General features: G+C 42.8%; 1 protein-coding gene across 1 annotated transcript; it reads right to left on the reverse strand.

Annotated features, from left to right (window-relative positions):
- Positions 1-1,938: 1,938 nt before the first annotated feature.
- LOC135483469 (transcriptional adapter 2-alpha-like) lies at positions 1,939-26,598 on the reverse strand. The gene is made up of 11 exons (XM_064764423.1): positions 26,387-26,598; positions 6,319-6,491; positions 5,805-5,997; positions 5,496-5,546; positions 5,006-5,167; positions 4,737-4,800; positions 4,251-4,405; positions 3,815-3,975; positions 3,355-3,439; positions 2,665-2,738; positions 1,939-2,459 (listed from the first exon to the last, which is right to left on the reverse strand). The coding sequence occupies exons 2-11, from the start codon at positions 6,481-6,483 to the stop codon at positions 2,259-2,261; spliced, it is 1,311 nt and encodes a 436-aa protein (XP_064620493.1). The 5' UTR covers positions 6,484-6,491; positions 26,387-26,598; the 3' UTR covers positions 1,939-2,258.
- Positions 26,599-27,216: the final 618 nt, after the last annotated feature.

Here is a 27,216-nt window from a genome sequence, read left to right on the forward strand (position 1 = left end):
AGAATGGCACTGTTTAAACAAGAAGTCTCATCAACAGCCTCAGAGAATATTGGATAGAACGTCACTGTACTGGGTCCCAGTAATAAATATTGCCATAAAGACATATGATATTGTTCTGGGACTTATGTAAGATTAGTTTTCTCCGCCAAACCAAGACTGAAGGATTAAAATCTTGTGTTTATAGGCTAACAAATGCAAACACTTCCAAGTGAACCCCCTACAAGAGAAGAGTGGCTCTTCTTCTCTCCGACTTTGACACCCTATGCGAACATATCGATAGATCAGCCAGCGGTCCTTGGTGTCGCCGCGTGGGTTACGTCCAGTGAAATTGTTTGCAAAGGTCAGGGAACCACGATCTGACATCCATAACCAGCGTATCCCCTTTTCATGCCAGTTATAGTCGGGTGCTACACCACAGTCGGGATAGTGGCCGCCAAATGAATGGTTGTTGAATTTAAACTGTTAACTGTTTACGTCAATTTACATATAATTAGACAAACCTTCATGAATTCAGCGGAGATTTCCACATCACCAGATAGAACAGCAGTGATGGCATCTCGCAGATTTAACATGATCACTTCCATATTCACCATCATAACTTGGACGTGCGCCTTTAGTTTCTTTGAGCAAATATATTTGATTAGGGATGGCAATTAAAATTGCCGTTGAACATGTACATGAAGTGCAGTGATGTACATAATTCACACACGTCTGGCTTGAAATTTCAAACTGCGCAGTTCATTCCCGCCGTGATTGCATGACCATTTCTACAATAAAAACCCTTTGAAACCAACCCATACCTTTATCAGGAATAGATACTGTGGCTTACCTTCTGCTGCAGCCGTCTTGATTTGTTTCGGAAAATTTGAAGGAATTTTTAAGTTTGAAATCGGAGAAAGTGTTCCTGCGATGTTCTCCGAACCTCACACACCAACCGACTGGCGTTCAAATCAACTGCGACCGATCATGACCAAAGACAATACATTTGACGTAACCGCATCCGGGCAACCCCTTGAACCAGGCCGGCTAGCAGTTATCTGCTCAAGCGAGACCTTTGTTCTGTCAATGGTCAATATGACAGGCATTGTTAAAATGTGGGATTGGCTTTAGCAGGCATATATTGTACATGTAAATTTGCCGAGCTGTGGAAATGCATTAGGCAGGTTCCGTAAGCCAAAAGACGATGTTAATGCATTTTATCGACGATTTCTTAAAATCATTTCCTCAATTCCTCCTACAACCAAGTATAAAAGATGGTTCAGTGTCGTGTAAATCAATTAGCAGAAAGAGGACTTGATGACTCGACAGACATTCGTACTTTGTAGTTCGTCGTTCGTAGGGCGTTCAGTTTCGAAACCTGCAATCATTCGAAACAGAATACAATTGCCAACTTTGATAGCATGATATCAAACTTGATTCGGTCGAGTCTTGCCTGTGAAATAAACCTGTGATAGAACATCATCCTACCCAGGGGTAGTAATACTCCCAGCTAGTCGCTTAATGCTACGGAAACCGGAATAAACGCCGGGATGCGAATTTTTTTTCACGAACCTTTGGGGCACTATAGTGTACATTTGTACAGGGACTTTCAGCCAATCAGATTTCGACAAATACATTACGTCAGAAGTCTTAGAAACTTTAGAGCAGTTGGTAGAGCGCTCGTCAGAATTGGCAGAATACGATGTTCGATCCAAAGGTCGCGAGTTCGAATCCGATTGTGGTCAACATTTTTCTTTTTCTTTTTTCCTTCATATTTTATTTTTATAATGCTATATTTTTATTAATGTTATTCGTATCAATTTACGAACACAAAGTATTGTCTCATCTCCTGCAGTCTCCTATGCTGAATAGTAACTTATAATTTGGAAACCATGGTAGCTCAAGTTGTACCACGCGAGGGACAACTTGGCATAGAAAATAATTACGAATTCAATAAGGTCATTATATTACATTGGCATTTATTTAAAGAAACAACATAATTAATGTAGACATGGCAGAATCACAGTTTGTTTTATACAAGCTGTACCGTACAAGTACGATGACGTTCAGATATAAATATCTGACATCTAAAATGCACAAAGGGATAAGCACTTGTTGCACAGTAACATTACAGAGGATCCTGGTTACACAGACTGTGGACATTAAACACAAGTCAGACCACTGTAACCATGAACTGTGAAGGTGAGAGTGAGGTGTACCTATGGCGGGTACTCGTGAGCTTGTAATGCAAGCGTTACTCAATGATAAATGTTAACCGTTTACTTCCCGATTGCTTGCTCCTTCACAATGACACCTTCATCCACCAGGAAGTCAAACAGTTTCCTTGTCTTATTCACGTCTATCTTGATGAGATTCCTTGCCTGTGCTAAACGAAGTGACCCAACTTTGTTACATTCGACCACAAGTATCCGTTTGAAATCCATGTACGCCTCTGGAACTAACCGTATGTTGGAACAAACCTGAAACAACAATATAACAGCTAGATGAGTAAAGTAAAATGCTACAGAGAGACTTGCGACATCCATTTATTTTTACAAAAGTCACCTCCCTTGTTCTCTTTGACTCTTTACAATTTTTTGTTGTATTCTGCTACAGTTGGGTTACAAATGAAACTACTGACCCTTCAAAGGAGTCAGAATCGTTTGCTTTTTAAAACGAGCATACCTCTTTTTCACGTTCACCCAGTTTATCATAACCAGGAAGATTTGCAATATCTAGGGGAGGAGCTGTTTTTCGGGCTGAAATGAAAGAACACTTTTTTTCAGATAAGATATAAGTTTAGCTGAAGGTTATAGGACATCACTGTGAAGTTTGGCATAACAGTTTAGGTTGCAGGCTCTCCTACGTGGAGCATCTATTAAAAGCCATACCTAGGAGGCTTGTACCAAGTATAGCTTGTTTCGAATCTGAGCAGCCAATTGTAGAAGAAGGCTTGGAATCCATCAAGCTGCAAATGCAACTTTTGAATGTGGATTCAGTCGGTAAGCACCTGAAAGATGTCTGAGAACACGATGGTATGAGGTACCATTACAGTCCTTCAGTGAATATGTGACTCGCTCTACCAAAACTAGGCGCTTGTCGCATCTGAACTCGACAGGTTGATACAGACTTGTTGTTCATTTCCCTATTGTAGACCTTTTGCGAAATCTATTACAAACTGATTTGGTCACATTTCACAAAAGGTCTACAATAGGGAAATGAACAACAAGTCCGTATCAACCTGTCAAGTTCAGATGCGACAAGCGCCTAGTTTTGGTAGAGCGGGTCACATATGTGATAGTGTCACAGCACAGCAGTCACAGATTGAAATGGTCACTAAAACTGAATGCACAAGAAGGCGACAAAGTTACTTACGAAGAGGTGGTATTGAGTGAGGTAATCCCTTCATCCCTTGTATCGCTGCCTGCTGCTGAAGCCATTGCTTGCAAGCTGAGCCATCCTGCAAATACAGAAGAAGTGGAACATGATTTGTTTTAATTTTTTGGTTTTAAAGCGACCTAAGACACCTTTAGTACCAAGAGGTTTTTGATGGTAGATTGGGGTTTGGTTTTTCTCAGTACTTTGGCATCATAAACTGATTATTGATGGCGCCAAATTGCCTCCACCGCCCTCACGAGTTTCAGCAAGCACCCTTTCTTAATGCACCTCGAAATGAAAGATTCAGTCACCAATCCTGAACACGTTACTCTTGTATATTACTCGGTCCAAAACGACTGTTGTGTCCAACAATATCAGCTTACTTAGGTTTTGCTCCGATCGAAAGAAGATTTTAAGAATCAATGGTTGAGGACCTGTTTTATTTGATGCACAGTACCTGAACAGAGGTGAGTACATCATCCAGACATCTGTGCCTTATCTTCACATTCTCTCGATTCTTCTTCAGTTTATAGTAGATCCTGCCTAAACTCAGCTTGGTTATCCCCACCATGTGGAACTCCTGAAGGCGAGAGATATCAGCCTGTAGTTCTTGCTCATCTGCAACAAGAACACATATGGGATGAAGTTACATTTCATGATGCGATTGTGTAGCGAGATGCCTCCCCTGCACTTCATATAATGTTCAACCACAAAAGCTGGCTGCCGTAGCAAAGTTGTAAATATCATGATGTTATTGAGAAGAATATCACCATGAGCCCGGTTTTGACTTGCCTTGCTCAGTGAAAATCAAGTGAATTGCCTGCAAGGATGCACACACAACATGATCACATTCGAAGGTGGAAACGTCATGGGGAATGGGTCTAGATACTCACAGCTCAATCCCTCCAAATACATGTCAAACTCCTGTGGTTTCAAGAGTCTTGTCAATGGTGCAAGTGCTGACACACGGTGCTGTAATGTTCTCTCATAATGCTTCTGGAGGCTCGCAACCTTTCTAACGTTTATCAGGCCATACTTTCGGATTATCCTGAAAATACCAGGCAGCAAGATGCTTAGAACATTGTATATTCACAACCAAGGGGAGACTTGTTAAAAGTTCACAAGTGCCAAGAGTAGTAGGATTCACATTAGACACCATGCACCTCCTGATGGGAAAGAAGATGTGGTTTTCATCATACCACAAGAGCCAAGGGAACACTAACCAACAGGGTACTGGACAGTTGAAGACATGGCTGACTAAAGGGGACATGTGCTCCCACTGTCAATGGAACCAAAATTAAACTCAACATATTCGTCACTTGGGTAAAATAGTTCAGTGCTAACAACTTAAAACTTTTCCATAAAAGAGTAGAACTTACCTTTTTCTCCTATGTCTCTCCTTCAATACATTCCAATATATATTGACAACAGCCAGTTTCAGTTCTGGAAACAAAGGTTTACAATTACACACATGAAAAAGATCATCTGATGAAACCAATTCACTAACATTTACTGACAGATGACAGAAAAGATGTAATGACTTAATAAGGTCGCTGAGGCGGGCTAAAGAAGAATGGTAAACTTGTTGGAGAGAAATAAAACATTCCAAATTCAATTGTAAAACAGATTTTTCTTTATATGACCATACCTTGCTCAGTTTCAGAATCGTCAACATCAAAGTGGACATCTTTGAGGTCCATCTCGGCATAGTTATCATACTCGACTTGGAAGTCACCCCTCGCAGCCATGTAGCCTGAATAGTCCAGCTGGGACACAGAACCGTCAGCTGGGCGTGGTGGGTCTTCACTTACTGCAATGACAAAGGACAGCTTGAGAATACAGGGAGTAGAGTTATCTTGGTCTTTCATTCATTGCCAAGAATTTTGAGAAGTCCGCGTGAACAGCATAACTGACAAGATCTGCCTTGAAAGCACATATGGTGCTGAACTTGGAAACATCACCTGATCCTTCTCTTATCTTATCTGACAACTCCTTCTTCAGTGTTCACTCTAGTGAGTGTTTGCCGCCAGTTTTGGTAGACAGGATATCCATATCTATCATTTTCTCTTTCATCGTGAAGTCTGGGGCAGAACAAAAAGTGAAAATTCTACAGAACATGTACATCTGAAAAAACTTACATTTGAAAATGACAGGGGGTGGAGGGTAATTGATTTCTGGCATTGGTAACACTGAAAAGAGAAATCGAATACACATTGATATGGAAATATAACTAAACTATACGACTGATGGATTGACTAAAGTAGCTTGGATAGCTGTTATGCAGAGGAGTCAAGTGATGTCAAGAGCTAGACCTCAAACAGCGGTCTGCACGTAGTCTCATTAATTCTCTTGAATCTGCCCAAAGTCAAGTAAGTTATGGGCTGTACCCGCATCAACCGGGCAGGATAGACTCAAGTGAGACTGACTGAATGCGAGGATAGACTAACCTGGGAGAAGAGGCTGGGGATTATCAAAATAAAACCTGTAGTAGTGCTCTTCACACTCCTTCCTGGACCGTGTCTGTAGCTGGTTTGAAACATCTTGCCAGTTCCCGATGCCACAATCAGCTATTGCATCAACCAGCTTCTTCTCTTCGGAAGCAGTCCATGACGAGCCAGCAAACAAAGGGAAGTTATTCTTCTGGAGAAGAAAGCAATTGTCCGGTTGAGATTTCACAGGAGCTAAGGTCAAATGTAAAGGAGAAGAAAGGTCAAGGCTTTCCTCAAAATCTGCACTTTACGCTGCCAGCACCAATCATGGATGGTTATTTTACGTCATAATTACTCATTACGGCCAAGCAGAGAAGTTTTTCAGTGGAATTCAAAATGAATCATAAAACATGAAATTGTTAGACATAAGGTCTGCTATCGATAATCTACAAATTGATAGCTTTCATGCGGTACAGCAAATGATAAGTTGCCTTAAAACATCAATATCGGAGAGGGTACAACTTTAACTTACCACTACTTCAAAAGCGTGAAAGTTCTTATGATTTCCTTCCTCATATCCACGAGCAAAACAGTGAACACACAGAAGTGTTCGTTGGCAGACGGCACAAGAGATGTAAGGTTCATCAAGAGGAGACAAGCAGCACTTGCATTTGGACGAGTCATCATCTGCATCCATGGTTCAACCTTCAAGTAAAGAAATAAAAGTTATCACTGTGTCAAAACTTCACCAAAATATCAACGAAAAATAACACTGTAACACGGTGAAATTTTTGCAAAGCTAAAAGTTGATGAATTTCGTTGCACTTGCTCCCAAAATTTCATGATATATATATATTTGTTTATTCCTCCTTAGATAAGAAGACAAAATTTACAATGTTTACAATGATATCGATAGTCAAAGATGTGTTTCTGAAGTTTACATCTCTAGAGGTAAAAATCATGGAGGTAAAAGAAATCAAAGGGTGATTGTTTGTTTAATTAGCACCTTTGAGAAGTACTTCTACCAGGAGTGAAGTCACAGTTAAGGATTGGAGGTGTTAAGCAGGCTCTGAAACCACCCAAGCCCATTGAAGCCAATTGTAGCGTTACAATGACTTTGTGATTAGACCTCGCAGAAGTGTCAAAATAAACCCTGTACGGTCACTGTAGGGAAGGAGGTGAAAGGGTTCTGCTCAAAGATTGAGATAAAGATGAAAGACTTTAATACTGAATGTTGACCCCCACATTTAAGTGTCACCCATCAGAGGTAGGGGTGCAGTCACAGTTTTTAATGAAGGTGTGAAGTGCGCACACAAACCTCAGCAGTCAGATCCAGGGCGGGGGGGGGGGGGGGGGGTTTAAGGAATGAGACGAACGACGGATACTCTAAGTTGAGATACCAAAACAAAAGGGGGCTGTAGTCAAATATAGTCAAAACGCAAGCCAACAGGCAGGAATTGGAAGGAAATTTAGGGACACCCATCGACCAAGATGGTTGTTGACATGATGCCAAAGGATTTATTTCAATTCTTAAATACCTCAATCACGTGTGAATAACCCAAGGTGGGTCTTGCTTGAGTTTCCAAGATGCTCTACACTGACAGAAACTGATAATTGGTCCCTAAGACAAAAGCTGGCCTTTTTTATGACTTTGAAACAATTAAACAACAAAGTTATTCTCATTGATTACAAGAGAAGAGTTAATTGATAAAAGATTAATTAATCAGTTTTCTGACCTTGAAGTTATAGCTAGCCAACTTGACAATTACTAATTAGCAAAAATTAACATTTAATCACTGGAGTAAAGAAGAACTAATTAGGCTCATCATTAATTAGCAGTTGTACCCTGTTGTTGTCTGATTGGTGTAAGCCTAGAGGCACCATGCTGTCACCATGGTCAAACCACAGTGACTGCATGGTGGCATCTTGTCCAAACAATGACAAACTGGACACTTGGACTAGGTATAAAGGCCGCTGGATCTTCAGACAGATCATAATCACTCCAAGTAGCAGCGAGGAAAGAAGGAACAGGCCCTTTCCAAAGAATCCATCAGAAGCATACTTCCAGTTGCAGGGAAGATGAGAAGAGGTCTTTCCAAATAGGTCACATAAATCGATTCAAAGAAGATGAAGAGCAAAGTTTAGTAAGGTTAGTTTTTAGTACTATCAGTCATGTTTAGATTAGTTTATCATTCCATGTTTATATTGCTGAAACAGTTTTGCTTGATGTTCTGACTCTGAGCAAAGAAAACAGTTCTCAGTGGTTGTGTTCCTATCGATTTAGTTGGTGTCAAGTTTGGCAGACACTAAAGTCATCTTGAATTGATATGTTGTCATAGCAATCAATGAAACAGGTTCCTCCAGTAATGACATCCCCATCTTCAAGATTTAGTAGTCTTTGTAAATTTTGATACATGCATGAGAACTTTTAAAAATGACTTAATGGATTTTCATGAATGTTTTGTATCTTCATGAATCTGTTGTAACCATACCAATGTCTATGGCATCTGTGTATGGTGTAGATGTTGGCCTATTGTTTGTTCACCATTACCTTGTCACCATTCAAAGTCTTTTTACCTGTATGGTCCTAGAGACAACAGAAGGTTGATAACAGTTATCAATCTCAGATGATAAGAGATTGGGTCAATTCAGTTATTTACACCTTTCTCATGGCAATTTTGCATATTTTGTACATTTGTAGATAAATATTTGAAATGTTTTGAAACTTTAGAACTGGAGACTTTTTTATATCTGAAAATATGAAAAATGTCTATTCAGAAAGAGTGAGAGTGAACATGAAATGATGTGGCTTCAAAATGCCTCGATGACTTCTTCATTATTAACACCAAAAACTGAAAAAGGGTTTCAACTAACTTAACCAATGTCAAAATGTAATGAATTCTTTTGAGAACCAGTGGGTGGTATGAAATAAGGGGGGTGGTGGGTTGCACATTTGAAGTAACAAATTATTTGGTAAAATTATTCAGTTTCATATCTTCATCTAATTGCTTTAAAAATAATTTATGATTTATGCAAAGCTGAAGTATATCACATTCTGAGAACAGAGTTGTTAGCATAAGTCCCAGACTTAATAGGCCTTCAAGTAATTGGTGGTTAATTACCCCTCACTAATTAGACTCAGTCCAGGCCTAAGAAGAGCCACCCCCATACAATGAGTGGGTTAGGACCTGTTGATTCTGTGATAAAACCTGTTGTTGGTCTGTTAGGCTTAAGTCCAACCAAACTGTCAGCAAACAGGACTCAGCAGGACAAAGCCCAAAAACCCAGCTAGGCAATGTGGACTGAGAGCTGTACATCAGCACCAGCATAGCATGTATGTAAGTAGGATTCTCATCTTTTTTTTCTCCACATTCCGTTACTTTTGTGAATGTATTCCATATTACTTCATGAGTGATAAGTGCAGCCTGTTTAGTGCTTGTCAATCACTCGATCCTATATTTGTTAGATGCAAGTTTCATACTCATAGCTGTGGGAGGAAAATTGAATGGCTATTAGAAACTCAAAGAACCGATATGTGTGAGCTTTACATAATGCTAGCACATACCTGTTCTGGGAGTCTCTATGCTTCCAGAGCAAACTCAGAACAAAAAAACAACAAGGAAAAGACACAGGGTGCACCTAAGGTACTCCTAGAACAGTGTTGTGCAAGCTATAAATGATGCTAGCACATACCTGTGCTGGGAATTTCTAGGCTTCAGTCAACATTACCAGACATCATTGAGCAAGACGAGTTGTTCATGGAGAGAAAACTGCTGAGGGACTCCTAGAACAGTGTTGTGCAAGCTATAAATGATGCTAGCACATACCTGTGCTGGGAATTTCTAGGCTTCAGTCAACATTACCAGACATCATTGAGCAAGACGAGTTGTTCATGGAGAGAAAACTGCTGAGGGACTCCTAGAACAGTGTTGTGCAAGCTATAAATGATGCTAGCACATACCTGTGCTGGGAATTTCTAGCCTTCAGTCAACAATACCAGTCATCATTGTACAAGACGAGTTGTTCATGGAGACAAAACTGCTGAGGGACTCCTAGAACAGTGTTGTGCAAGCTATAAATAATGCTAGCACATACCTATGCTGGGAATTTCTAGGCTTCAGTCAACAATACCAGACATCATTGAACAGGACGAGTTGTTCATGGAGAGAAAACTGCTGAGGGACTCCTAGAACAGTGTTGTGCAAGCTATTAATGATGCTAGCACATACCTGTGCTGGGATTTTCTAGGCTTCAGTCAACATTACAAGACATCATTGAGCAAGACCAGTTGTTCGTGGGGAGAAAACTGCTGAGGGACTCCTAGAACAGTGCTGTGCAAGCTATAAATGATGCTAGCACATACCTGTGCTGGGAATTTCTAGGCTTCAGTCAACATTACAAGACATCATGGCACAAGACGAGTTGTTCATGGAGAGAAAACTGCTGAGCGACTCCTGGAACAGTGTTGTGCAAGCTATAAATGATGCTAGCACATACCTGTGCTGGGAATTTCTAGGCTTCAGTCAACATTACCAGACATCATTGAACATGACGAGTTGGTCATGGAGAGAAAAACTGCTGAGGGACTCCTAGAACAGTGTTGTGCAAGCTATAAATGATGCTAGCACATACCTGTGCTGGGAATTTCTAGGCTTCATTCAACATTACTAGACATCATTCAACAAGACGAGTTGTTCATGGAGAGAAAACTGCTGAGGGACTCCTAGAACAGTGTTGTGCAAGCTATAAATGATGCTAGCACATACCTGTGCTGGGAATTTCTAGGCTGCAGTCAACAATACCAGACATCATTGTACAAGACGAGTAGTTTGTGGAGAGAAAACTGCTGAGGGACTCCTAGAACAGTGTTGTGCAAGCTATAGATGATGCTAGCACATACCTGTGCTGGGAATTTCTAGGCTTCAGTCAACAATACCAGTCATCATTGAACTGGACAAGTTGTTCAGGGAGAGAAAACTGCTGAGGGACTCCTAGAACAGTGTTGTGCAAGCTATAAATGATGCTAGCACATACCTGTGCTGGGAATTTCTAGGCTGCAGTCAACAATACCAGTCATCATTGTTCAAGACGAGTAGTTTGTGGAGAGAAAACTGCTGAGGGACTCCTTGAACAGTGTTGTGCAAGCTATAAATGATGCTAGCACATACCTGTGCTGGGAATTTCTAGGCTGCAGTCAACAATACCAGACATCATTGTACAAGACGAGTAGTTTGTGGAGAGAAAACTGCTGAGGGACTCCTAGAACAGTGTTGTGCAAGCTATAAATGATGCTAGCACATACCTGTGCTGGAAATTTCTAGGCTTCAGTCAACATTACCAGACATCATTGAGCAGGACGAGTTGTTCATGGAGAGAAAACTGCCGAGGGACTCCTAGAACAGTGTTGTGCAAGCTATAAATGATGCTAGCACATACCTGTGCTGGGAATTTCTAGCCTTCAGTCAACAATACCAGTCATCATTGTACAAGACGAGTTGTTCATGGAGACAAAACTGCCGAGGGACTCCTAGAGCAGTGTTGTGCAAGCTATAAATGATGCTAGCACATACCTGTGCTGGGAATTTCTAGGCTGCAGTCAACATTACAAGACATCATTGAACAAGACGAGTTGTTTGTTGAGAGAAAACTGCTGAGGGACTCCTAGAACAGTGTTGTGCAAGCTATAAATGATGCTAGCACATACCTGTGCTGGGAATTTCTAGGCCTCAGTCAACAATACCAGACATCATTGAGCAAGACGAGTGGTTTGTGGAGAGAAAACTGCTGAGGGACTCCTAGAACAGTGTTGTGCAGGCTATAGATGATGCTAGCACATACCTCTGCTGGGAATTTCTAGGCTTCAGTCACCAATACCAGACATCATTGTACAAGACGAGTAGTTTGTGGAGAGAAAACTGCTGAGGGACTCCTACAACAGTGTTGTGCAGGCTATAGATGATGCTAGCACATACCTGTGCTGGGAATTTCTAGGCTTCAGTCACCAATACCAGACATCATTGTACAAGACGAGTAGTTTGTGGAGAGAAAACTGCTGAGGGACTCCTAGAACAGTGTTGTGCAAGCTATAAATGATGCTAGCACATACCTGTGCTGGGAATTTCTAGGCTTCAGTCACCAATACCAGACATCATTGTACAAGATGAGTAGTTTGTGGAGAGAAAAATGCTGAGGGACTCCTAGAACAGTGTTGTGCAAGCTATAGATGATGCTAGCACATACCTGTGCTGGGAATTTCTAGGCTTCAGTCACCAATACCAGACATCATTGTACAAGACGAGTAGTTTGTGGAGAGAAAACTGCTGAGGGACTCCTAAAACAGTGTTGTGCAGGCTATAGATGATGCTAGCACATACCTGTGCTGGGAATTTCTAGGCTTCAGTCACCAATACCAGACATCATTGAACAGGACGAGTTGTTCATGGAGAGAAAACTGCTGAGGGACTCCTAGAACAGAGTTGTGCAGGCTATAGATGATGCTAGCACATACCTGTGCTGGGAATTTCTAGGCTTCAGTCACCAATACCAGACATCATTGTACAAGACGAGTAGTCTGTGGAGAGAAAACTGCTGAGGGACTCCTAGAACAGTGTTGTGCAAGCTATAAATGATGCTAGCACATACCTGTGCTGGGAATTTCTAGGCTTCAGTCAACAATACCAGACATCATTGAGCAAGACAAGTGGTTTGTGGAGAGAAAACTGCTGAGAGACTCCTAGAACAGTGTTGTGCAAGCTATAGATGATGCTAGCACATACCTGTGCTGGGAATTTCTAGGCTTCAGTCACCAATACCAGACATCATTGTACAAGACGAGTAGTTTGTGGAGAGAAAACTGCTGAGGGACTCCTAGAACAGTGTTGTGCAAGCTATAAATGATGCTAGCACATACCTGTGCTGGGAATTTCTAGGCTTCAGTCAACAATACCAGACATCATTGAGCAAGACGAGTAGTTTGTGGAGAGAAAACTGCTGAGAGACTCCTAGAACAGTGTTGTGCAAGCTATAGATGATGCTAGCACATACCTGTGCTGGGAATTTCTAGGCTTCAGTCACCAATACCAGACATCATTGTACAAGACGAGTAGTTTTTGGAGAGAAAACTGCTGAGGGACTCCTAGAACAGTGTTGTGCAGGCTATAAATGATGCTAGCACATACCTGTGCTGGGAATTTCTAGGCTTCAGTCAACAATACCAGACATCATTGTACAAGACGAGTAGTTTGTGGAGAGAAAACTGCTGAGGGACTCCTAGAACAGTGTTGTGCAGGCTATAGATGATGCTAGCACATACCTGTGCTGGGAATTTCTAGGCTTCAGTCACCAATACCAGACATCATTGTACAAGACGAGTAGTTTGTGGAGAGAAAACTGCTGAGGGACTCCTAGAACAGTGTTGTGCAAGCTATAAATGATGCTAGCACATACCTGTGCTGGGAATTTCTAGGCTTCAGTCAACAATACCAGACATCATTGAGCAAGACGAGCAGTTTGTGGAGAGAAAACTGCTGAGAGACTCCTAGAACAGTGTTGTGCAAGCTATAGATGATGCTAGCACATACCTGTGCTGGGAATTTCTAGGCTTCAGTCACCAATACCAGACATCATTGTACAAGACGAGTAGTTTTTGGAGAGAAAACTGCTGAGGGACTCCTAGAACAGTGTTGTGCAGGCTATAAATGATGCTAGCACATACCTGTGCTGGGAATTTCTAGGCTTCAGTCAACAATACCAGACATCATTGAGCAAGACGAGTGGTTTGTGGAGAGAAAACTGCTGAGGGACTCCTAGAACAGTGTTGTGCAAGCTATAGATGATGCTAGCACATACCTGTGCTGGGAATTTCTAGGCTTCAGTCACCAATACCAGACATCATTGTACAAGACGAGTAGTTTGTGGAGAGAAAACTGCTGAGGGACTCCTAGAACAGTGTTGTGCAGGCTATAGATGATGCTAGCACATACCTGTGCTGGGAATTTCTAGGCTTCAGTCACCAATACCAGACATCATTGAACAGGACGAGTTGTTCATGGAGAGAAAACTGCTGAGGGACTCCTAGAACAGAGTTGTGCAGGCTATAGATGATGCTAGCACATACCTGTGCTGGGAATTTCTAGGCTTCAGTCAACATTACCAGACATCATTGTACAAGACGAGTTGTTCATGGAGAGAAAACTGCTGAGGGACTCCTAGAACAGTGCTGTGCAAGCTATAAATGATGCTAGCACATACCTGTGCTGGGAATTTCTAGGCTTCAGTCAACAATACCAGACATCATTGAGCAAGACGAGGTGTTCATGGAGAGAAAACTGCCGAGGGACTCCTAGAACAGAGTTGTGCAAGCTATAAATGATGCTAGCACATACCTGTGCTGGGAATTTCTAGGCTTCAGTCAACAATACCAGACATCATTGAGGAAGACGAGTGGTTTGTGGAGAGAAAACTGCTGAGGGACTCCTAGAACAGAGTTGTGCAAGCTATAAATGATGCTAGCACAGACCTGTGCTGGGAATTTCTAGGCTTCAGTCAACAATACCAGACATCATTGAGCAAGACGAGTGGTTTGTGGAGAGAAAACTGCCGAGGGACTCCTAGAACAGTGTTGTCCAAGCTATAAATGATGCTAGCACATACCTAAGCTGGGAATTTCTAGGCTTCAGTCAACAATACCAGACATCATTGAGCAAGACGAGTTGTTCATGGAGAGAAAACTGCTGAGGGACTCCTAGAACAGTGCTGTCCAAGCTATAAATGATGCTAGCACATACCTGTGCTGGGAATTTCTAGCCTTCAGTCAACAATACCAGTCATCATTGAGCAGGACGAGTAGTTCATGGAGAGAAAACTGCTGAGGGACTCCTGGAACCGTGTTGTGCAAGCCATAAATGATGCTAGCACATACCTATGCTGGGAATTTCTAGGCTTCAGTCAACATTACCAGACATCATTGAAAGAGACGAGTTGGTCATGGAGAGAAAACTGCTGAGGGACTCCTAGAACAGTGTTGTGCAAGCTATAAATGATGCTAGCACATACCTGTGCTGGGAATTTCTAGGCTTCAGTCAACAATACCAGACATCATTGAGCAAGACGAGTGGTTTGTGGAGAGAAAACTGCTGAGGGACTCCTAGAACAGTGTTGTCCAAGCTATAAATGATGCTAGCACATACCTGTGCTGGGAATTTCTAGGCTTCAGTCAACAATACCAGACATCATTGAGCAAGACGAGTGGTTTGTGGAGAGAAAACTGCTGAGCGACTCCTAGAACAGAGTTGTGCAAGCTATAAATGATGCTAGCACATACCTGTGCTGGGAATTTCTAGGCTTCAGTCAACATTACCAGACATCATTGAAAGAGACGAGTTGGTCATGGAGAGAAAACTGCTGAGGGACTCCTAGAACAGTGTTGTGCAAGCTATAAATGATGCTAGCACATACCTGTGCTGGGAATTTCTAGGCATCAGTCACCAACACCAGTCATCATTCAGCAAGACGAGTTGTTCATGGAGAGAAAACTGCTGAGGGACTCCTAGAACAGTGTTGTGCAAGCTATAAATGATGCTAGCACATACCTGTGCTGGGAATTTCTAGCCTTCAGTCAACAATACCAGTCATCATTGAGCAAGACAAGGTGTTCATGGAGAGAAAACTGCTGAGGGACTCCGAGAACAGTGTTGTGCAAGCTATAGATGATGCTAGCACATACCTGTGCTGGGAATTTTAAGGCTTCAGTCAACAATACCAGACATCATTGAACAAGACGAGCTGTTCATGGAGAGAAAACTGCTGAGGGACTCCTAGAACAGTGTTGTGCAAGCTATAAATGATGCTAGCACATACCTGTGCTGGGAATTTCTAGGCTTCAGTCAACAATACCAGACATCATTCAACAAGACCAGTTGTTCATGGAGAGAAAACTGCTGAGGGACTCCTAGAACAGTGTTGTGCAAGCTATAAATGATGCTAGCACATACCTGTGCTGGGAATTTCCAGGCATCAGTCAACAATACCAGTCATCATTGAACAAGACGAGTTGTTCATGGAGAGAAAACTGCTGAGGGACTCCTAGAACAGTGTTGTGCAAGCTATAAATGATGCTAGCACATACCTGTGCTGGGAATTTCTAGGCTTCAGTCAACATTACCAGACATCATTGAACTGTACGAGTTGTTCATGGAGAGAAAACTGCTGAGGGACTCCTAGAACAGTGTTGTGCAAGCTATAAATGATGCTAGCACATACCTGTGCTGGGAATTTCTAGGCTTCAGTCAACAATACCAGTCATCATTGAGCAAGACGAGTGGTTTGTGGAGAGAAAACTGCTGAGGGACTCCTAGAACAGTGTTGTGCAAGCTATAGATGATGCTAGCACATACCTGTGCTGGGAATTTCTAGGCTTCAGTCAACATTACCAGACATCATTGTACAAGACGAGTTGTTCATGGAGAGAAAACTGCTAGGGGACTCCTGGAACCGTGTTGTGCAAGCCATAAATGATGCTAGCACATACCTGTGCTGGGAATTTCTAGGCTTCAGTCAACAATACCAGACATCATTGTACAAGACGAGAAGTTTGTGGAGAGAAAACTGCTGAGGGACTCCTAGAACAGTGTTGTGCAAGCTATAAATGATGCTAGCACATACCTGTGCTGGGATTTTCTAGGCTTCAGTCAACATTACAATGATAAATTGTACAAGACGAGTAGTTTGTGGAGAGAAAACTGCTGAGGGACTCCTAGAACAGAGTTGTGCAAGCTATAAATGATGCTAGCACATACCTGTGCTGGGAATTTCTAGGCTTCAGTCACCAATACCAGACATCATTGTACAAGACGAGTAGTTTGTGGAGAGAAAACTGCTGAGGGACTCCTAGAACAGTGTTGTGCAGGCTATAGATGATGCTAGCACATACCTGTGCTGGGAATTTCTAGGCTTCAGTCACCAATACCAGACATCATTGAACAGGACGAGTTGTTTATGGAGAGAAAACTGCTGAGGGACTCCTAGAACAGAGTTGTGCAGGCTATAGATGATGCTAGCACATACCTGTGCTGGGAATTTCTAGGCTTCAGTCAACATTACCAGACATCATTGTACAAGACGAGTTGTTCATGGAGAGAAAACTGCTGAGGGACTCCTAGAACAGTGTTGTGCAAGCTATAAATGATGCTAGCACATACCTGTGCTGGGAATTTCTAGGCTTCAGTCAACAATACCAGACATCATTGAGCAAGACGAGGTGTTCATGGAGAGAAAACTGCCGAGGGACTCCTAGAACAGAGTTGTGCAAGCTATAAATGATGCTAGCACATACCTGTGCTGGGAATTTCTAGGCTTCAGTCAACAATACCAGACATCATTGAGCAAGACGAGTGGTTTGTGGAGAGAAAACTGCTGAGGGACTCCTAGAACAGTGTTGTGCAAGCTATAAATGATGCTAGCACATACCTGTGCTGGGAATTTCTAGGCTTCAGTCAACAATACCAGACATCATTGAGCAAGACGAGTGGTTTGTGGAGAGAAAACTGCCGAGGGACTCCTAGAACAGTGATGTCCAAGCTATAAATGATGCTAGCACATACCTGTGCTGGGAATTTCTAGGCTTCAGTCAACAATACCAGACATCATTGAGCAAGACGAGTTGTTCATGGAGAGAAAACTGCTGAGGGACTCCTAGAACAGAGTTGTGCAAGCTATAAATGATGCTAGCACATACCTGTGCTGGGAATTTCTAGGGTTCAGTCAACAATACCAGACATCATTGAGCAAGACGAGTGGTTTGTGGAGAGAAAACTGCCGAGGGACTCCTAGAACAGTGTTGTCCAAGCTATAAATGATGCTAGCACATACCTGTGCTGGGAATTTCTAGGCTTCAGTCAACAATACCAGACATCATTGAGCAAGACGAGTTGTTCATGGAGAGAAAACTGCTGAGGGACTCCTAGAACAGTGCTGTGCAAGCTATAAATGATGCTAGCACATACCTGTGCTGGGAATTTCTAGGCTTCAGTCAACAATACCAGTCATCATTGAGCAGGACGAGTTGTTCATGGAGAGAAAACTGCTGAGGGACTCCTGGAACCGTGTTGTGCAAGCCATAAATGATGCTAGCACATACCTATGCTGGGAATTTCTAGGCTTCAGTCAACATTACCAGACATCATTGAAAGAGACGAGTTGGTCATGGAGAGAAAACTGCTGAGGGACTCCTAGAACAGTGTTGTCCAAGCTATAAATGATGCTAGCACATACCTGTGCTGGGAATTTCTAGGCTTCAGTCAACAATACCAGACATCATTGAGCAAGACGAGTGGTTTGTGGAGAGAAAACTGCTGAGGGACTCCTGGAACAGAGTTGTGCAAGCTATAAATGATGCTAGCACATACCTGTGCTGGGAATTTTTAGGCTTCAGTCAACAATACCAGTCATCATTGAGCAAGACAAGGTGTTCATGGAGAGAAAACTGCTGAGGGACTCCGAGAACAGTGTTGTGCAAGCTATAAATGATGCTAGCACATACCTGTGCTGGGAATTTTAAGGCTTCAGTCAACAATACCAGACATCATTCAACAAGACCAGTTGTTCATGGAGAGAAAACTGCTGAGGGACTCCTAGAACAGTGTTGTGCAAGCTATAAATGATGCTAGCACATACCTGTGCTGGGAATTTCTAGGCTTCAGTCAACAATACCAGACATCATTCAACAAGACCAGTTGTTCATGGAGAGAAAACTGCTGAGGGACTCCTAGAACAGTGTTGTGCAAGCTATAAATGATGCTAGCACATACCTGTGCTGGGAATTTCTAGGCTTCAGTCAACAATACCAGTCATCATTGAACAAGACGAGTTGTTCATGGCGAGAAAACTGCTGAGGGACTCCTAGAACAGTGTTGTGCAAGCTATAGATGATGCTAGCACATACCTGTGCTGGGAATTTCTAGGCTTCAGTCAACATTACCAGACATCATTGAACTGGACGAGTTGTTCATGGAGAGAAAACTGCTGAGGGACTCCTAGAACAGTGTTGTGCAAGCTATAAATGATGCTAGCACATACCTGTGCTGGGAATTTCTAGGCTTCAGTCAACATTACCAGACATCATTGTACAAGACGAGTAGTTTGTGGAGAGAAAACTGCTGAGGGACTCCTAGAACAGTGTTGTGCAAGCTATAAATGATGCTAGCACATACCTGTGCTGGGATTTTCTAGGCTTCAGTCAACATTACAATGATAAATTGTACAAGACGAGTAGTTTGTGGAGAGAAAACTGCTGAGGGACTCCTAGAACAGTGTTGTGCAAGCTATAAATGATGCTAGCACATACCTGTGCTGGGAATTTCTAGGCTTCAGTCACCAATACCAGACATCATTGTACAAGACGAGTAGTTTGTGGAGAGAAAACTGCTGAGGGACTCCTAGAACAGTGTTGTGCAGGCTATAGATGATGCTAGCACATACCTCTGCTGGGAATTTCTAGGCTTCAGTCACCAATACCAGACATCATTGAACAGGACGAGTTGTTCATGGAGAGAAAACTGCTGAGGGACTCCTAGAACAGAGTTGTGCAGGCTATAGATGATGCTAGCACATACCTGTGCTGGGAATTTCTAGGCTTCAGTCAACATTACCAGACATCATTGTACAAGACGAGTTGTTCATGGAGAGAAAACTGCTGAGGGACTCCTAGAACAGTGTTGTGCAAGCTATAAATGATGCTAGCACATACCTGTGCTGGGAATTTCTAGGCTTCAGTCAACAATACCAGACATCATTGAGCAAGACGAGGTGTTCATGGAGAGAAAACTGCCGAGGGACTCCTAGAACAGAGTTGTGCAAGCTATAAATGATGCTAGCACATACCTGTGCTGGGAATTTCTAGGCTTCAGTCAACAATACCAGACATCATTGAGCAAGACGAGTGGTTTGTGGAGAGAAAACTGCTGAGGGACTCCTAGAACAGTGTTGTGCAAGCTATAAATGATGCTAGCACATACCTGTGCTGGGAATTTCTAGGCTTCAGTCAACAATACCAGCCATCATTGAGCAAGACGAGTGGTTTGTGGAGAGAAAACTGCCGAGGGACTCCTAGAACAGTGTTGTCCAAGCTATAAATGATGCTAGCACATACCTGTGCTGGGAATTTCTAGGCTTCAGTCAACAATACCAGACATCATTGAGCAAGACGAGTTGTTCATGGAGAGAAAACTGCTGAGGGACTCCTAGAACAGAGTTGTGCAAGCTATAAATGATGCTAGCACATACCTGTGCTGGGAATTTCTAGGGTTCAGTCAACAATACCAGACATCATTGAGCAAGACGAGTGGTTTGTGGAGAGAAAACTGCCGAGGGACTCCTAGAACAGTGTTGTCCAAGCTATAAATGATGCTAGCACATACCTGTGCTGGGAATTTCTAGGCTTCAGTCAACAATACCAGACATCATTGAGCAAGACGAGTTGTTCATGGAGAGAAAACTGCTGAGGGACTCCTAGAACAGAGTTGTGCAAGCTATAAATGATGCTAGCACATACCTGTGTGGGAATTTCTAGGCTTCAGTCAACAATACCAGTCATCATTGAGCAGGACGAGTTGTTCATGGAGAGAAAACTGCTGAGGGACTCCTGGATCCGTGTTGTGCAAGCCATAAATGATGCTAGCACATACCTATGCTGGGAATTTCTAGGCTTCAGTCAACATTACCAGACATCATTGAAAGAGACGAGTTGGTCATGGAGAGAAAACTGCTGAGGGACTCCTAGAACAGTGTTGTGCAAGCTATAAATGATGCTAGCACATACCTGTGCTGGGAATTTCTAGGCTTCAGTCAACAATACCAGACATCATTGAGCAAGACGAGTGGTTTGTGGAGAGAAAACTGCTGAGGGACTCCTAGAACAGTGTTGTCCAAGCTATAAATGATGCTAGCACATACCTGTGCTGGGAATTTCTAGGCTTCAGTCAACAATACCAGACATCATTGAGCAAGACGAGTGGTTTGTGGAGAGAAAACTGCTGAGGGACTCCTAGAACAGAGTTGTGCGGTTACAGGAAAATTCGTCCCCGGATAATTCGTCCCCGGAAAATTCGTCCCCGCAAATTCGTCCCCGGATAATTCGTCCCCAAGGAAAATTCGTCCCCGGAAAATTCGTCCCCAAGGATAATTCGTCCCCGAGGATAATTCGTCCCCGGAAAATTTGTCCCCGAGGATAATTCGTCCCTGGAAAGTTCGTCCCCGAGGATAATTCGTCCCCAGAATATTTTACAAAGTTGAAAGTTTCTGACTTTACTTTCTAAGACTCTTAAGTCTTGTCGAATGGACTGTAGTAATAACTACTACTTTCGATTTTTCTCATTCAGTGTAACATCTCTCTTTACTACCATACTAGCTAGTTACCTACCCCACTATTTATATAGTAGGTAGAGTTAGGCAGGCGAAATATTTTATTGAAGAGTTTAGAGCTTTTCTTTCATTCTGACCAGTAAAAATACTTATTTGAAAAAAAAAACATTATTTCACCTGCCTACCCCTACCTACTATGAAAAGAGTGGAGTAGGTAACTAGCTAGTAGGGAAGTATTAAGTGGTAAAGAGAGATATAATGAATGAGAAAAGTCGAAAGTAGTAAGTAGTAGTTATTCCTAGAAAGTAATGTCAGAAACTTTCAACTTTTGTTCAATTTTCCAGGGACGAATTATCTTCGAGGACGAATTTCCCAGGGACGAATTATCCTAGGGGACATATTTTCCGGGGACGAAATTTTCCTCGGGGACGAATTTTCCAGGGACGAATTATCCTTGGGGACGAATTCTCCAGGGACGAATTATCCTCGGGGATGAATTATCCGGGGACGAATTTTCCTCGGGGACGAATTTTCTGGGGACGAATTTTCCTAGGGGACGAATTTTCCGGGGACGAGTTTTCCGGGGACGAATTTTCCGGGGACGAATTTTCCTAGAGCCGAGTTGTGCAAGCTATAAATGATGCTAGCACATACCTGTGCTGGGAATTTCTAGGCTTCAGTCAACATTACCAGACATCATTGAAAGAGACGAGTTGGTCATGGAGAGAAAACTGCTGAGGGACTCCTAGAACAGTGTTGTGCAAGCTATAAATGATGCTAGCACATACCTGTGCTGGGAATTTCTAGGCTTCAGTCAACAATACCAGTCATCATTGAACAAGACGAGTTGTTCATGGAGAGAAAACTGCTGAGGGACTCCTAGAACAGTGTTGTGCAAGCTATAGATGATGCTAGCACATACCTGTGCTGGGAATTTCTAGGCTTCAGTCAACATTACCAGACATCATTGAACTGGACGAGTTGTTCATGGAGAGAAAACTGCTGAGGGACTCCTAGAACAGTGTTGTGCAAGCTATAAATGATGCTAGCACATACCTGTGCTGGGAATTTCTAGGCTTCAGTCAACATTACCAGACATCATTGTACAAGACGAGTAGTTTGTGGAGAGAAAACTGCTGAGGGACTCCTAGAACAGTGTTGTGCAAGCTATAAATGATGCTAGCACATACCTGTGCTGGGAATTTCTAGGCTTCAGTCAACAATACCAGACATCATTGAGCAAGACGAGTGGTTTGTGGAGAGAAAACTGCTGAGGGACTCCTAGAACAGTGTTGTGCAAGCTATAGATGATGCTAGCACATACCTGTGCTGGGAATTTCTAGGCTTCAGTCAACATTACCAGACATCATTGTACAAGACGAGTTGTTCATGGAGAGAAAACTGCTGAGGGACTCCTAGAACAGTGTTGTGCAAGCTATAAATGATGCTAGCACATACCTGTGCTGGGAATTTCTAGGCTTCAGTCAACAATACCAGACATCATTGAGCAAGACGAGTGGTTTGTGGAGAGAAAACTGCTGAGGGACTCCAAGAACAGTGTTGTGCAAGCTATAGATGATGCTAGCACATACCTGTGCTGGGAATTTCTAGGCTTCAGTCAACAATACCAGACATCATTCAACAAGACGAGGTGTTCATGGAGAGAAAACTGCTGAGGGACTCCTAGAACAGTGTTGTGCAAGCCATAAATGATGCTAGCACATACCTGTGCTGGGAATTTCTAGGCTTCAGTCAACAATACCAGACATCATTCAACAAGACCAGTTGTTCATGGAGAGAAAACTGCTGAGGGACTCCTAGAACAGTGTTGTGCAAGCTATAAATGATGCTAGCACATACCTGTGCTGGGAATTTCTAGGCTTCGGTCAACATTATTAGACATCTTTGAGCAAGACGAGGTGTTCATGGAGAGAAAACTGCTGAGCGACTCCTAGAACAGTGTTGTGCAAGCTATAAATGATGCTAGCACATACCTGTGCTGGGAATTTTTAGGCTTCAGTCAACAATACCAGACATCATTGAACAAGACGAGGTGTTCATGGAGAGAAAACTGCTGAGGGACTCCTAGAACAGTGTTGTGCAAGCTATAGATGATGCTAGCACATACCTGTGCTGGGAATTTCTAGTCTTCAGTCACCAATACCAGTCATCATTGAGCAAGACGAGTTGTTCATGGAGAGAAAACTGCTGAGGGACTCCTAGAACAGTGTTGTGCAAGCCATAAATGATGCTAGCACATACCTGTGCTGGGAATTTCTAGGCTTCAGTCACCAATACCAGTCATCATTGAACAAGACGAGGTGTTCATGGAGAGAAAATTGCTGAGGGACTCCTAGAACAGTGTTCTGTGCTGGGAATTTCTAGCCTTCAGTCAACAATACCAGTCATCATTGAGCAAGACGAGTTGTTCATGGAGAGAAAACTGCTGAGGGACTCCTAGAACAGTGTTGTGCAAGCTATAAATGATGCTAGCACATACCTGTGCTGGGAATTTCTAGGGTTCAGTCAACAATACCAGACATCATTGAACTGTACGAGTTGTTCATGGAGAGAAAACTGCTGAGGGACTCCTAGAACAGTGTTGTGCAAGCTATAGATGATGCTAGCACATACCTGTGCTGGGAATTTCTAGGCTTCAGTCAACATTACCAGACATCATTGAACTGGACGAGTTGTTCATGGAGAGAAAACTGCTGAGGGACTCCTAGAACAGTGTTGTGCAAGCTATAAATGATGCTAGCACATACCTGTGCTGGGAATTTCTAGGCTTCAGTCAACATTACCAGACATCATTGTACAAGACGAGTAGTTTGTGGAGAGAAAACTGCTGAGGGACTCCTAGAACAGTGTTGTGCAAGCTATAAATGATGCTAGCACATACCTGTGCTGGGAATTTCTAGGCTTCAGTCAACAATACCAGACATCATTGAGCAAGACGAGTGGTTTGTGGAGAGAAAACTGCTGAGGGACTCCTAGAACAGTGTTGTGCAAGCTATAGATGATGCTAGCACATACCTGTGCTGGGAATTTCTAGGCTTCAGTCAACATTACCAGACATCATTGTACAAGACGAGTTGTTCATGGAGAGAAAACTGCTGAGGGACTCCTAGAACAGTGTTGTGCAAGCTATAAATGATGCTAGCACATACCTGTGCTGGGAATTTCTAGGCTTCAGTCAACAATACCAGACATCATTGAGCAAGACGAGTGGTTTGTGGAGAGAAAACTGCTGAGGGACTCCAAGAACAGTGTTGTGCAAGCTATAGATGATGCTAGCACATACCTGTGCTGGGAATTTCTAGGCTTCAGTCAACAATACCAGACATCATTCAACAAGACGAGGTGTTCATGGAGAGAAAACTGCTGAGGGACTCCTAGAACAGTGTTGTGCAAGCCATAAATGATGCTAGCACATACCTGTGCTGGGAATTTCTAGGCTTCAGTCAACAATACCAGACATCATTCAACAAGACCAGTTGTTCATGGAGAGAAAACTGCTGAGGGACTCCTAGAACAGTGTTGTGCAAGCTATAAATGATGCTAGCACATACCTGTGCTGGGAATTTCTAGGCTTCGGTCAACATTATTAGACATCTTTGAGCAAGACGAGGTGTTCATGGAGAGAAAACTGCTGAGCGACTCCTAGAACAGTGTTGTGCAAGCTATAAATGATGCTAGCACATACCTGTGCTGGGAATTTTTAGGCTTCAGTCAACAATACCAGACATCATTGAACAAGATGAGGTGTTCATGGAGAGAAAACTGCTGAGGGACTCCTAGAACAGTGTTGTGCAAGCTATAGATGATGCTAGCACATACCTGTGCTGGGAATTTCTAGTCTTCAGTCACCAATACCAGTCATCATTGAGCAAGACGAGTTGTTCATGGAGAGAAAACTGCTGAGGGACTCCTAGAACAGTGTTGTGCAAGCCATAAATGATGCTAGCACATACCTGTGCTGGGAATTTCTAGGCTTCAGTCACCAATACCAGTCATCATTGAACAAGACGAGGTGTTCATGGAGAGAAAATTGCTGAGGGACTCCTAGAACAGTGTTCTGTGCTGGGAATTTCTAGCCTTCAGTCAACAATACCAGTCATCATTGAGCAAGACGAGTTGTTCATGGAGAGAAAACTGCTGAGGGACTCCTAGAACAGTGTTGTGCAAGCTATAAATGATGCTAGCACATACCTGTGCTGGGAATTTCTAGGGTTCAGTCAACAATACCAGACATCATTGAACTGTACGAGTTGTTCATGGAGAGAAAACTGCTGAGGGACTCCTAGAACAGTGTTGTGCAAGCTATAAATGATGCTAGCACATACCTGTGCTGGGAATTTCTAGGGTTCAGTCAACAATACCAGTCATCATTGAGCAAGACGAGTTGTTCATGGAGAGAAAACTGCTGAGGGACTCCTAGAACAGAGTTGTGCAGGCTATAGATGATGCTAGCACATACCTGTGCTGGGAATTTCTAGGCTTCAGTCAACAATACCAGACATCATTGTACAAGACGAGTAGTTTGTGGAGAGAAAACTGCTGAGGGACTCCTAGAACAGTGCTGTGCAAGCTATAAATGATGCTAGCACATACCTGTGCTGGGAATTTCTAGACTTCAGTCAACAATACCAGTCATCATTGAGAAAGACAAGTTGTTTGTGGAAAGAAAACTGCCGAGAGACTCCTAGAGGCTAGAATAGTGTTGTGCAAGCTACTACTATAGATCCATGCACTTGATTGGGACCAACGTTTACGAAAACGTCGCGTCTCGTCACGTTACAGTAATGTAAAATGCATGGTGACCTGACGACGGCCAACACTACGTCATGTAAACGTTGTTCCCAATCAAGTGCATGAATCTATAGTACTTGCACATACATATCAGACCTGTGCTGGGAATTTCTAGGCTTCAGTCAATAATACCAGTCATCATTGAGCAAGATGAGTTGTTCAAGGAGAGAAAACTGCTGAGGGACTCCTAGAACAGTGTTGTGCAAGCTATAAATGATGCTAGCACATACCTGTGCTGGGAATTTCTAGGGTTCAGTCAATAATACCAGTCATCATTGAGCAAGACGAGTTTTTCTTAGAGAGAAAATTGCCGTGTTGCTCCTATATTGCCCCTATACTAGAAAGTAGAACAGTACAAGGGTGTCCAAGATTAGATTTCCAGAGAAATTGATGTTCATGCTGTGCTAGATTGCTTGCTTATTGTTACCTACCGATTGTCGGACAATAATCGTAAGACGAAGTTTGCCACAATAAACGAGTTATTGCAAACTTCTCGTGGTGGCTGAGGAGTGCAGTATCTTTTAATCCATTATTAATGCACTTATTTCCACCAAACACACATGATATTGGCCAATACGGAAAACTTCCTTTTTACTTCCGTTTCTTCTCCCATGCCTGGTACCATAAGATAACACGTGGCGGCGCTTCATCGAAGCGGCGGAAGGTGTGTTCGACCCCGATACAATGCAAATTCTTATTTTCTTTGATTTAAATGATTGAATTTATCATTCAAGGATCACCAAAAACAGCCTTACTTATAAAAAAGAAAGGAAATGGAAAGAATGGCAGGTGTTTACTCGTATTTGCAGAGATAAGCTTGCACGAATATATTTTTCGTTGAGGATAAACCACGACATTCTTGTGAGCTACCGGTTATAAATTAGTGCTGCACCAGTGCCCTCCATTGACCTATTATAGAAACTGGTACTTGTCGGCATTTCACTCGTCACAAAGATGGGCAACCTCGACCCAAGGAATACCAGCGTGCTCGGTATTGACAGTGCATCCCCTGTATGCACGGTTGCCCGGGCAAATCAACGAGTGGTGGATAGGGTCGAGGTTACCTGGATAAGCCATTGCCCAGTGCTAGCAAGATGGATTGTTCCCCAGTGCACCGTCGCCCAGACAGGCCAGAGCTAGCACTGATCTGTCTCCAAGATGGGTTGTTCCCCCACTACACCATTCCCCAGAGCTAGCACTGATCTGTCTTCAAGATGTGTTGTTCCCCCACTACACCATTCCCCAGAGCTAGCACTGATCT

The sequence above is a fragment of the Lineus longissimus genome, chromosome 2 (assembly GCF_910592395.1).
Source record: "Lineus longissimus chromosome 2, tnLinLong1.2, whole genome shotgun sequence".
NCBI lineage: Eukaryota > Metazoa > Nemertea > Pilidiophora > Heteronemertea > Lineidae > Lineus > Lineus longissimus.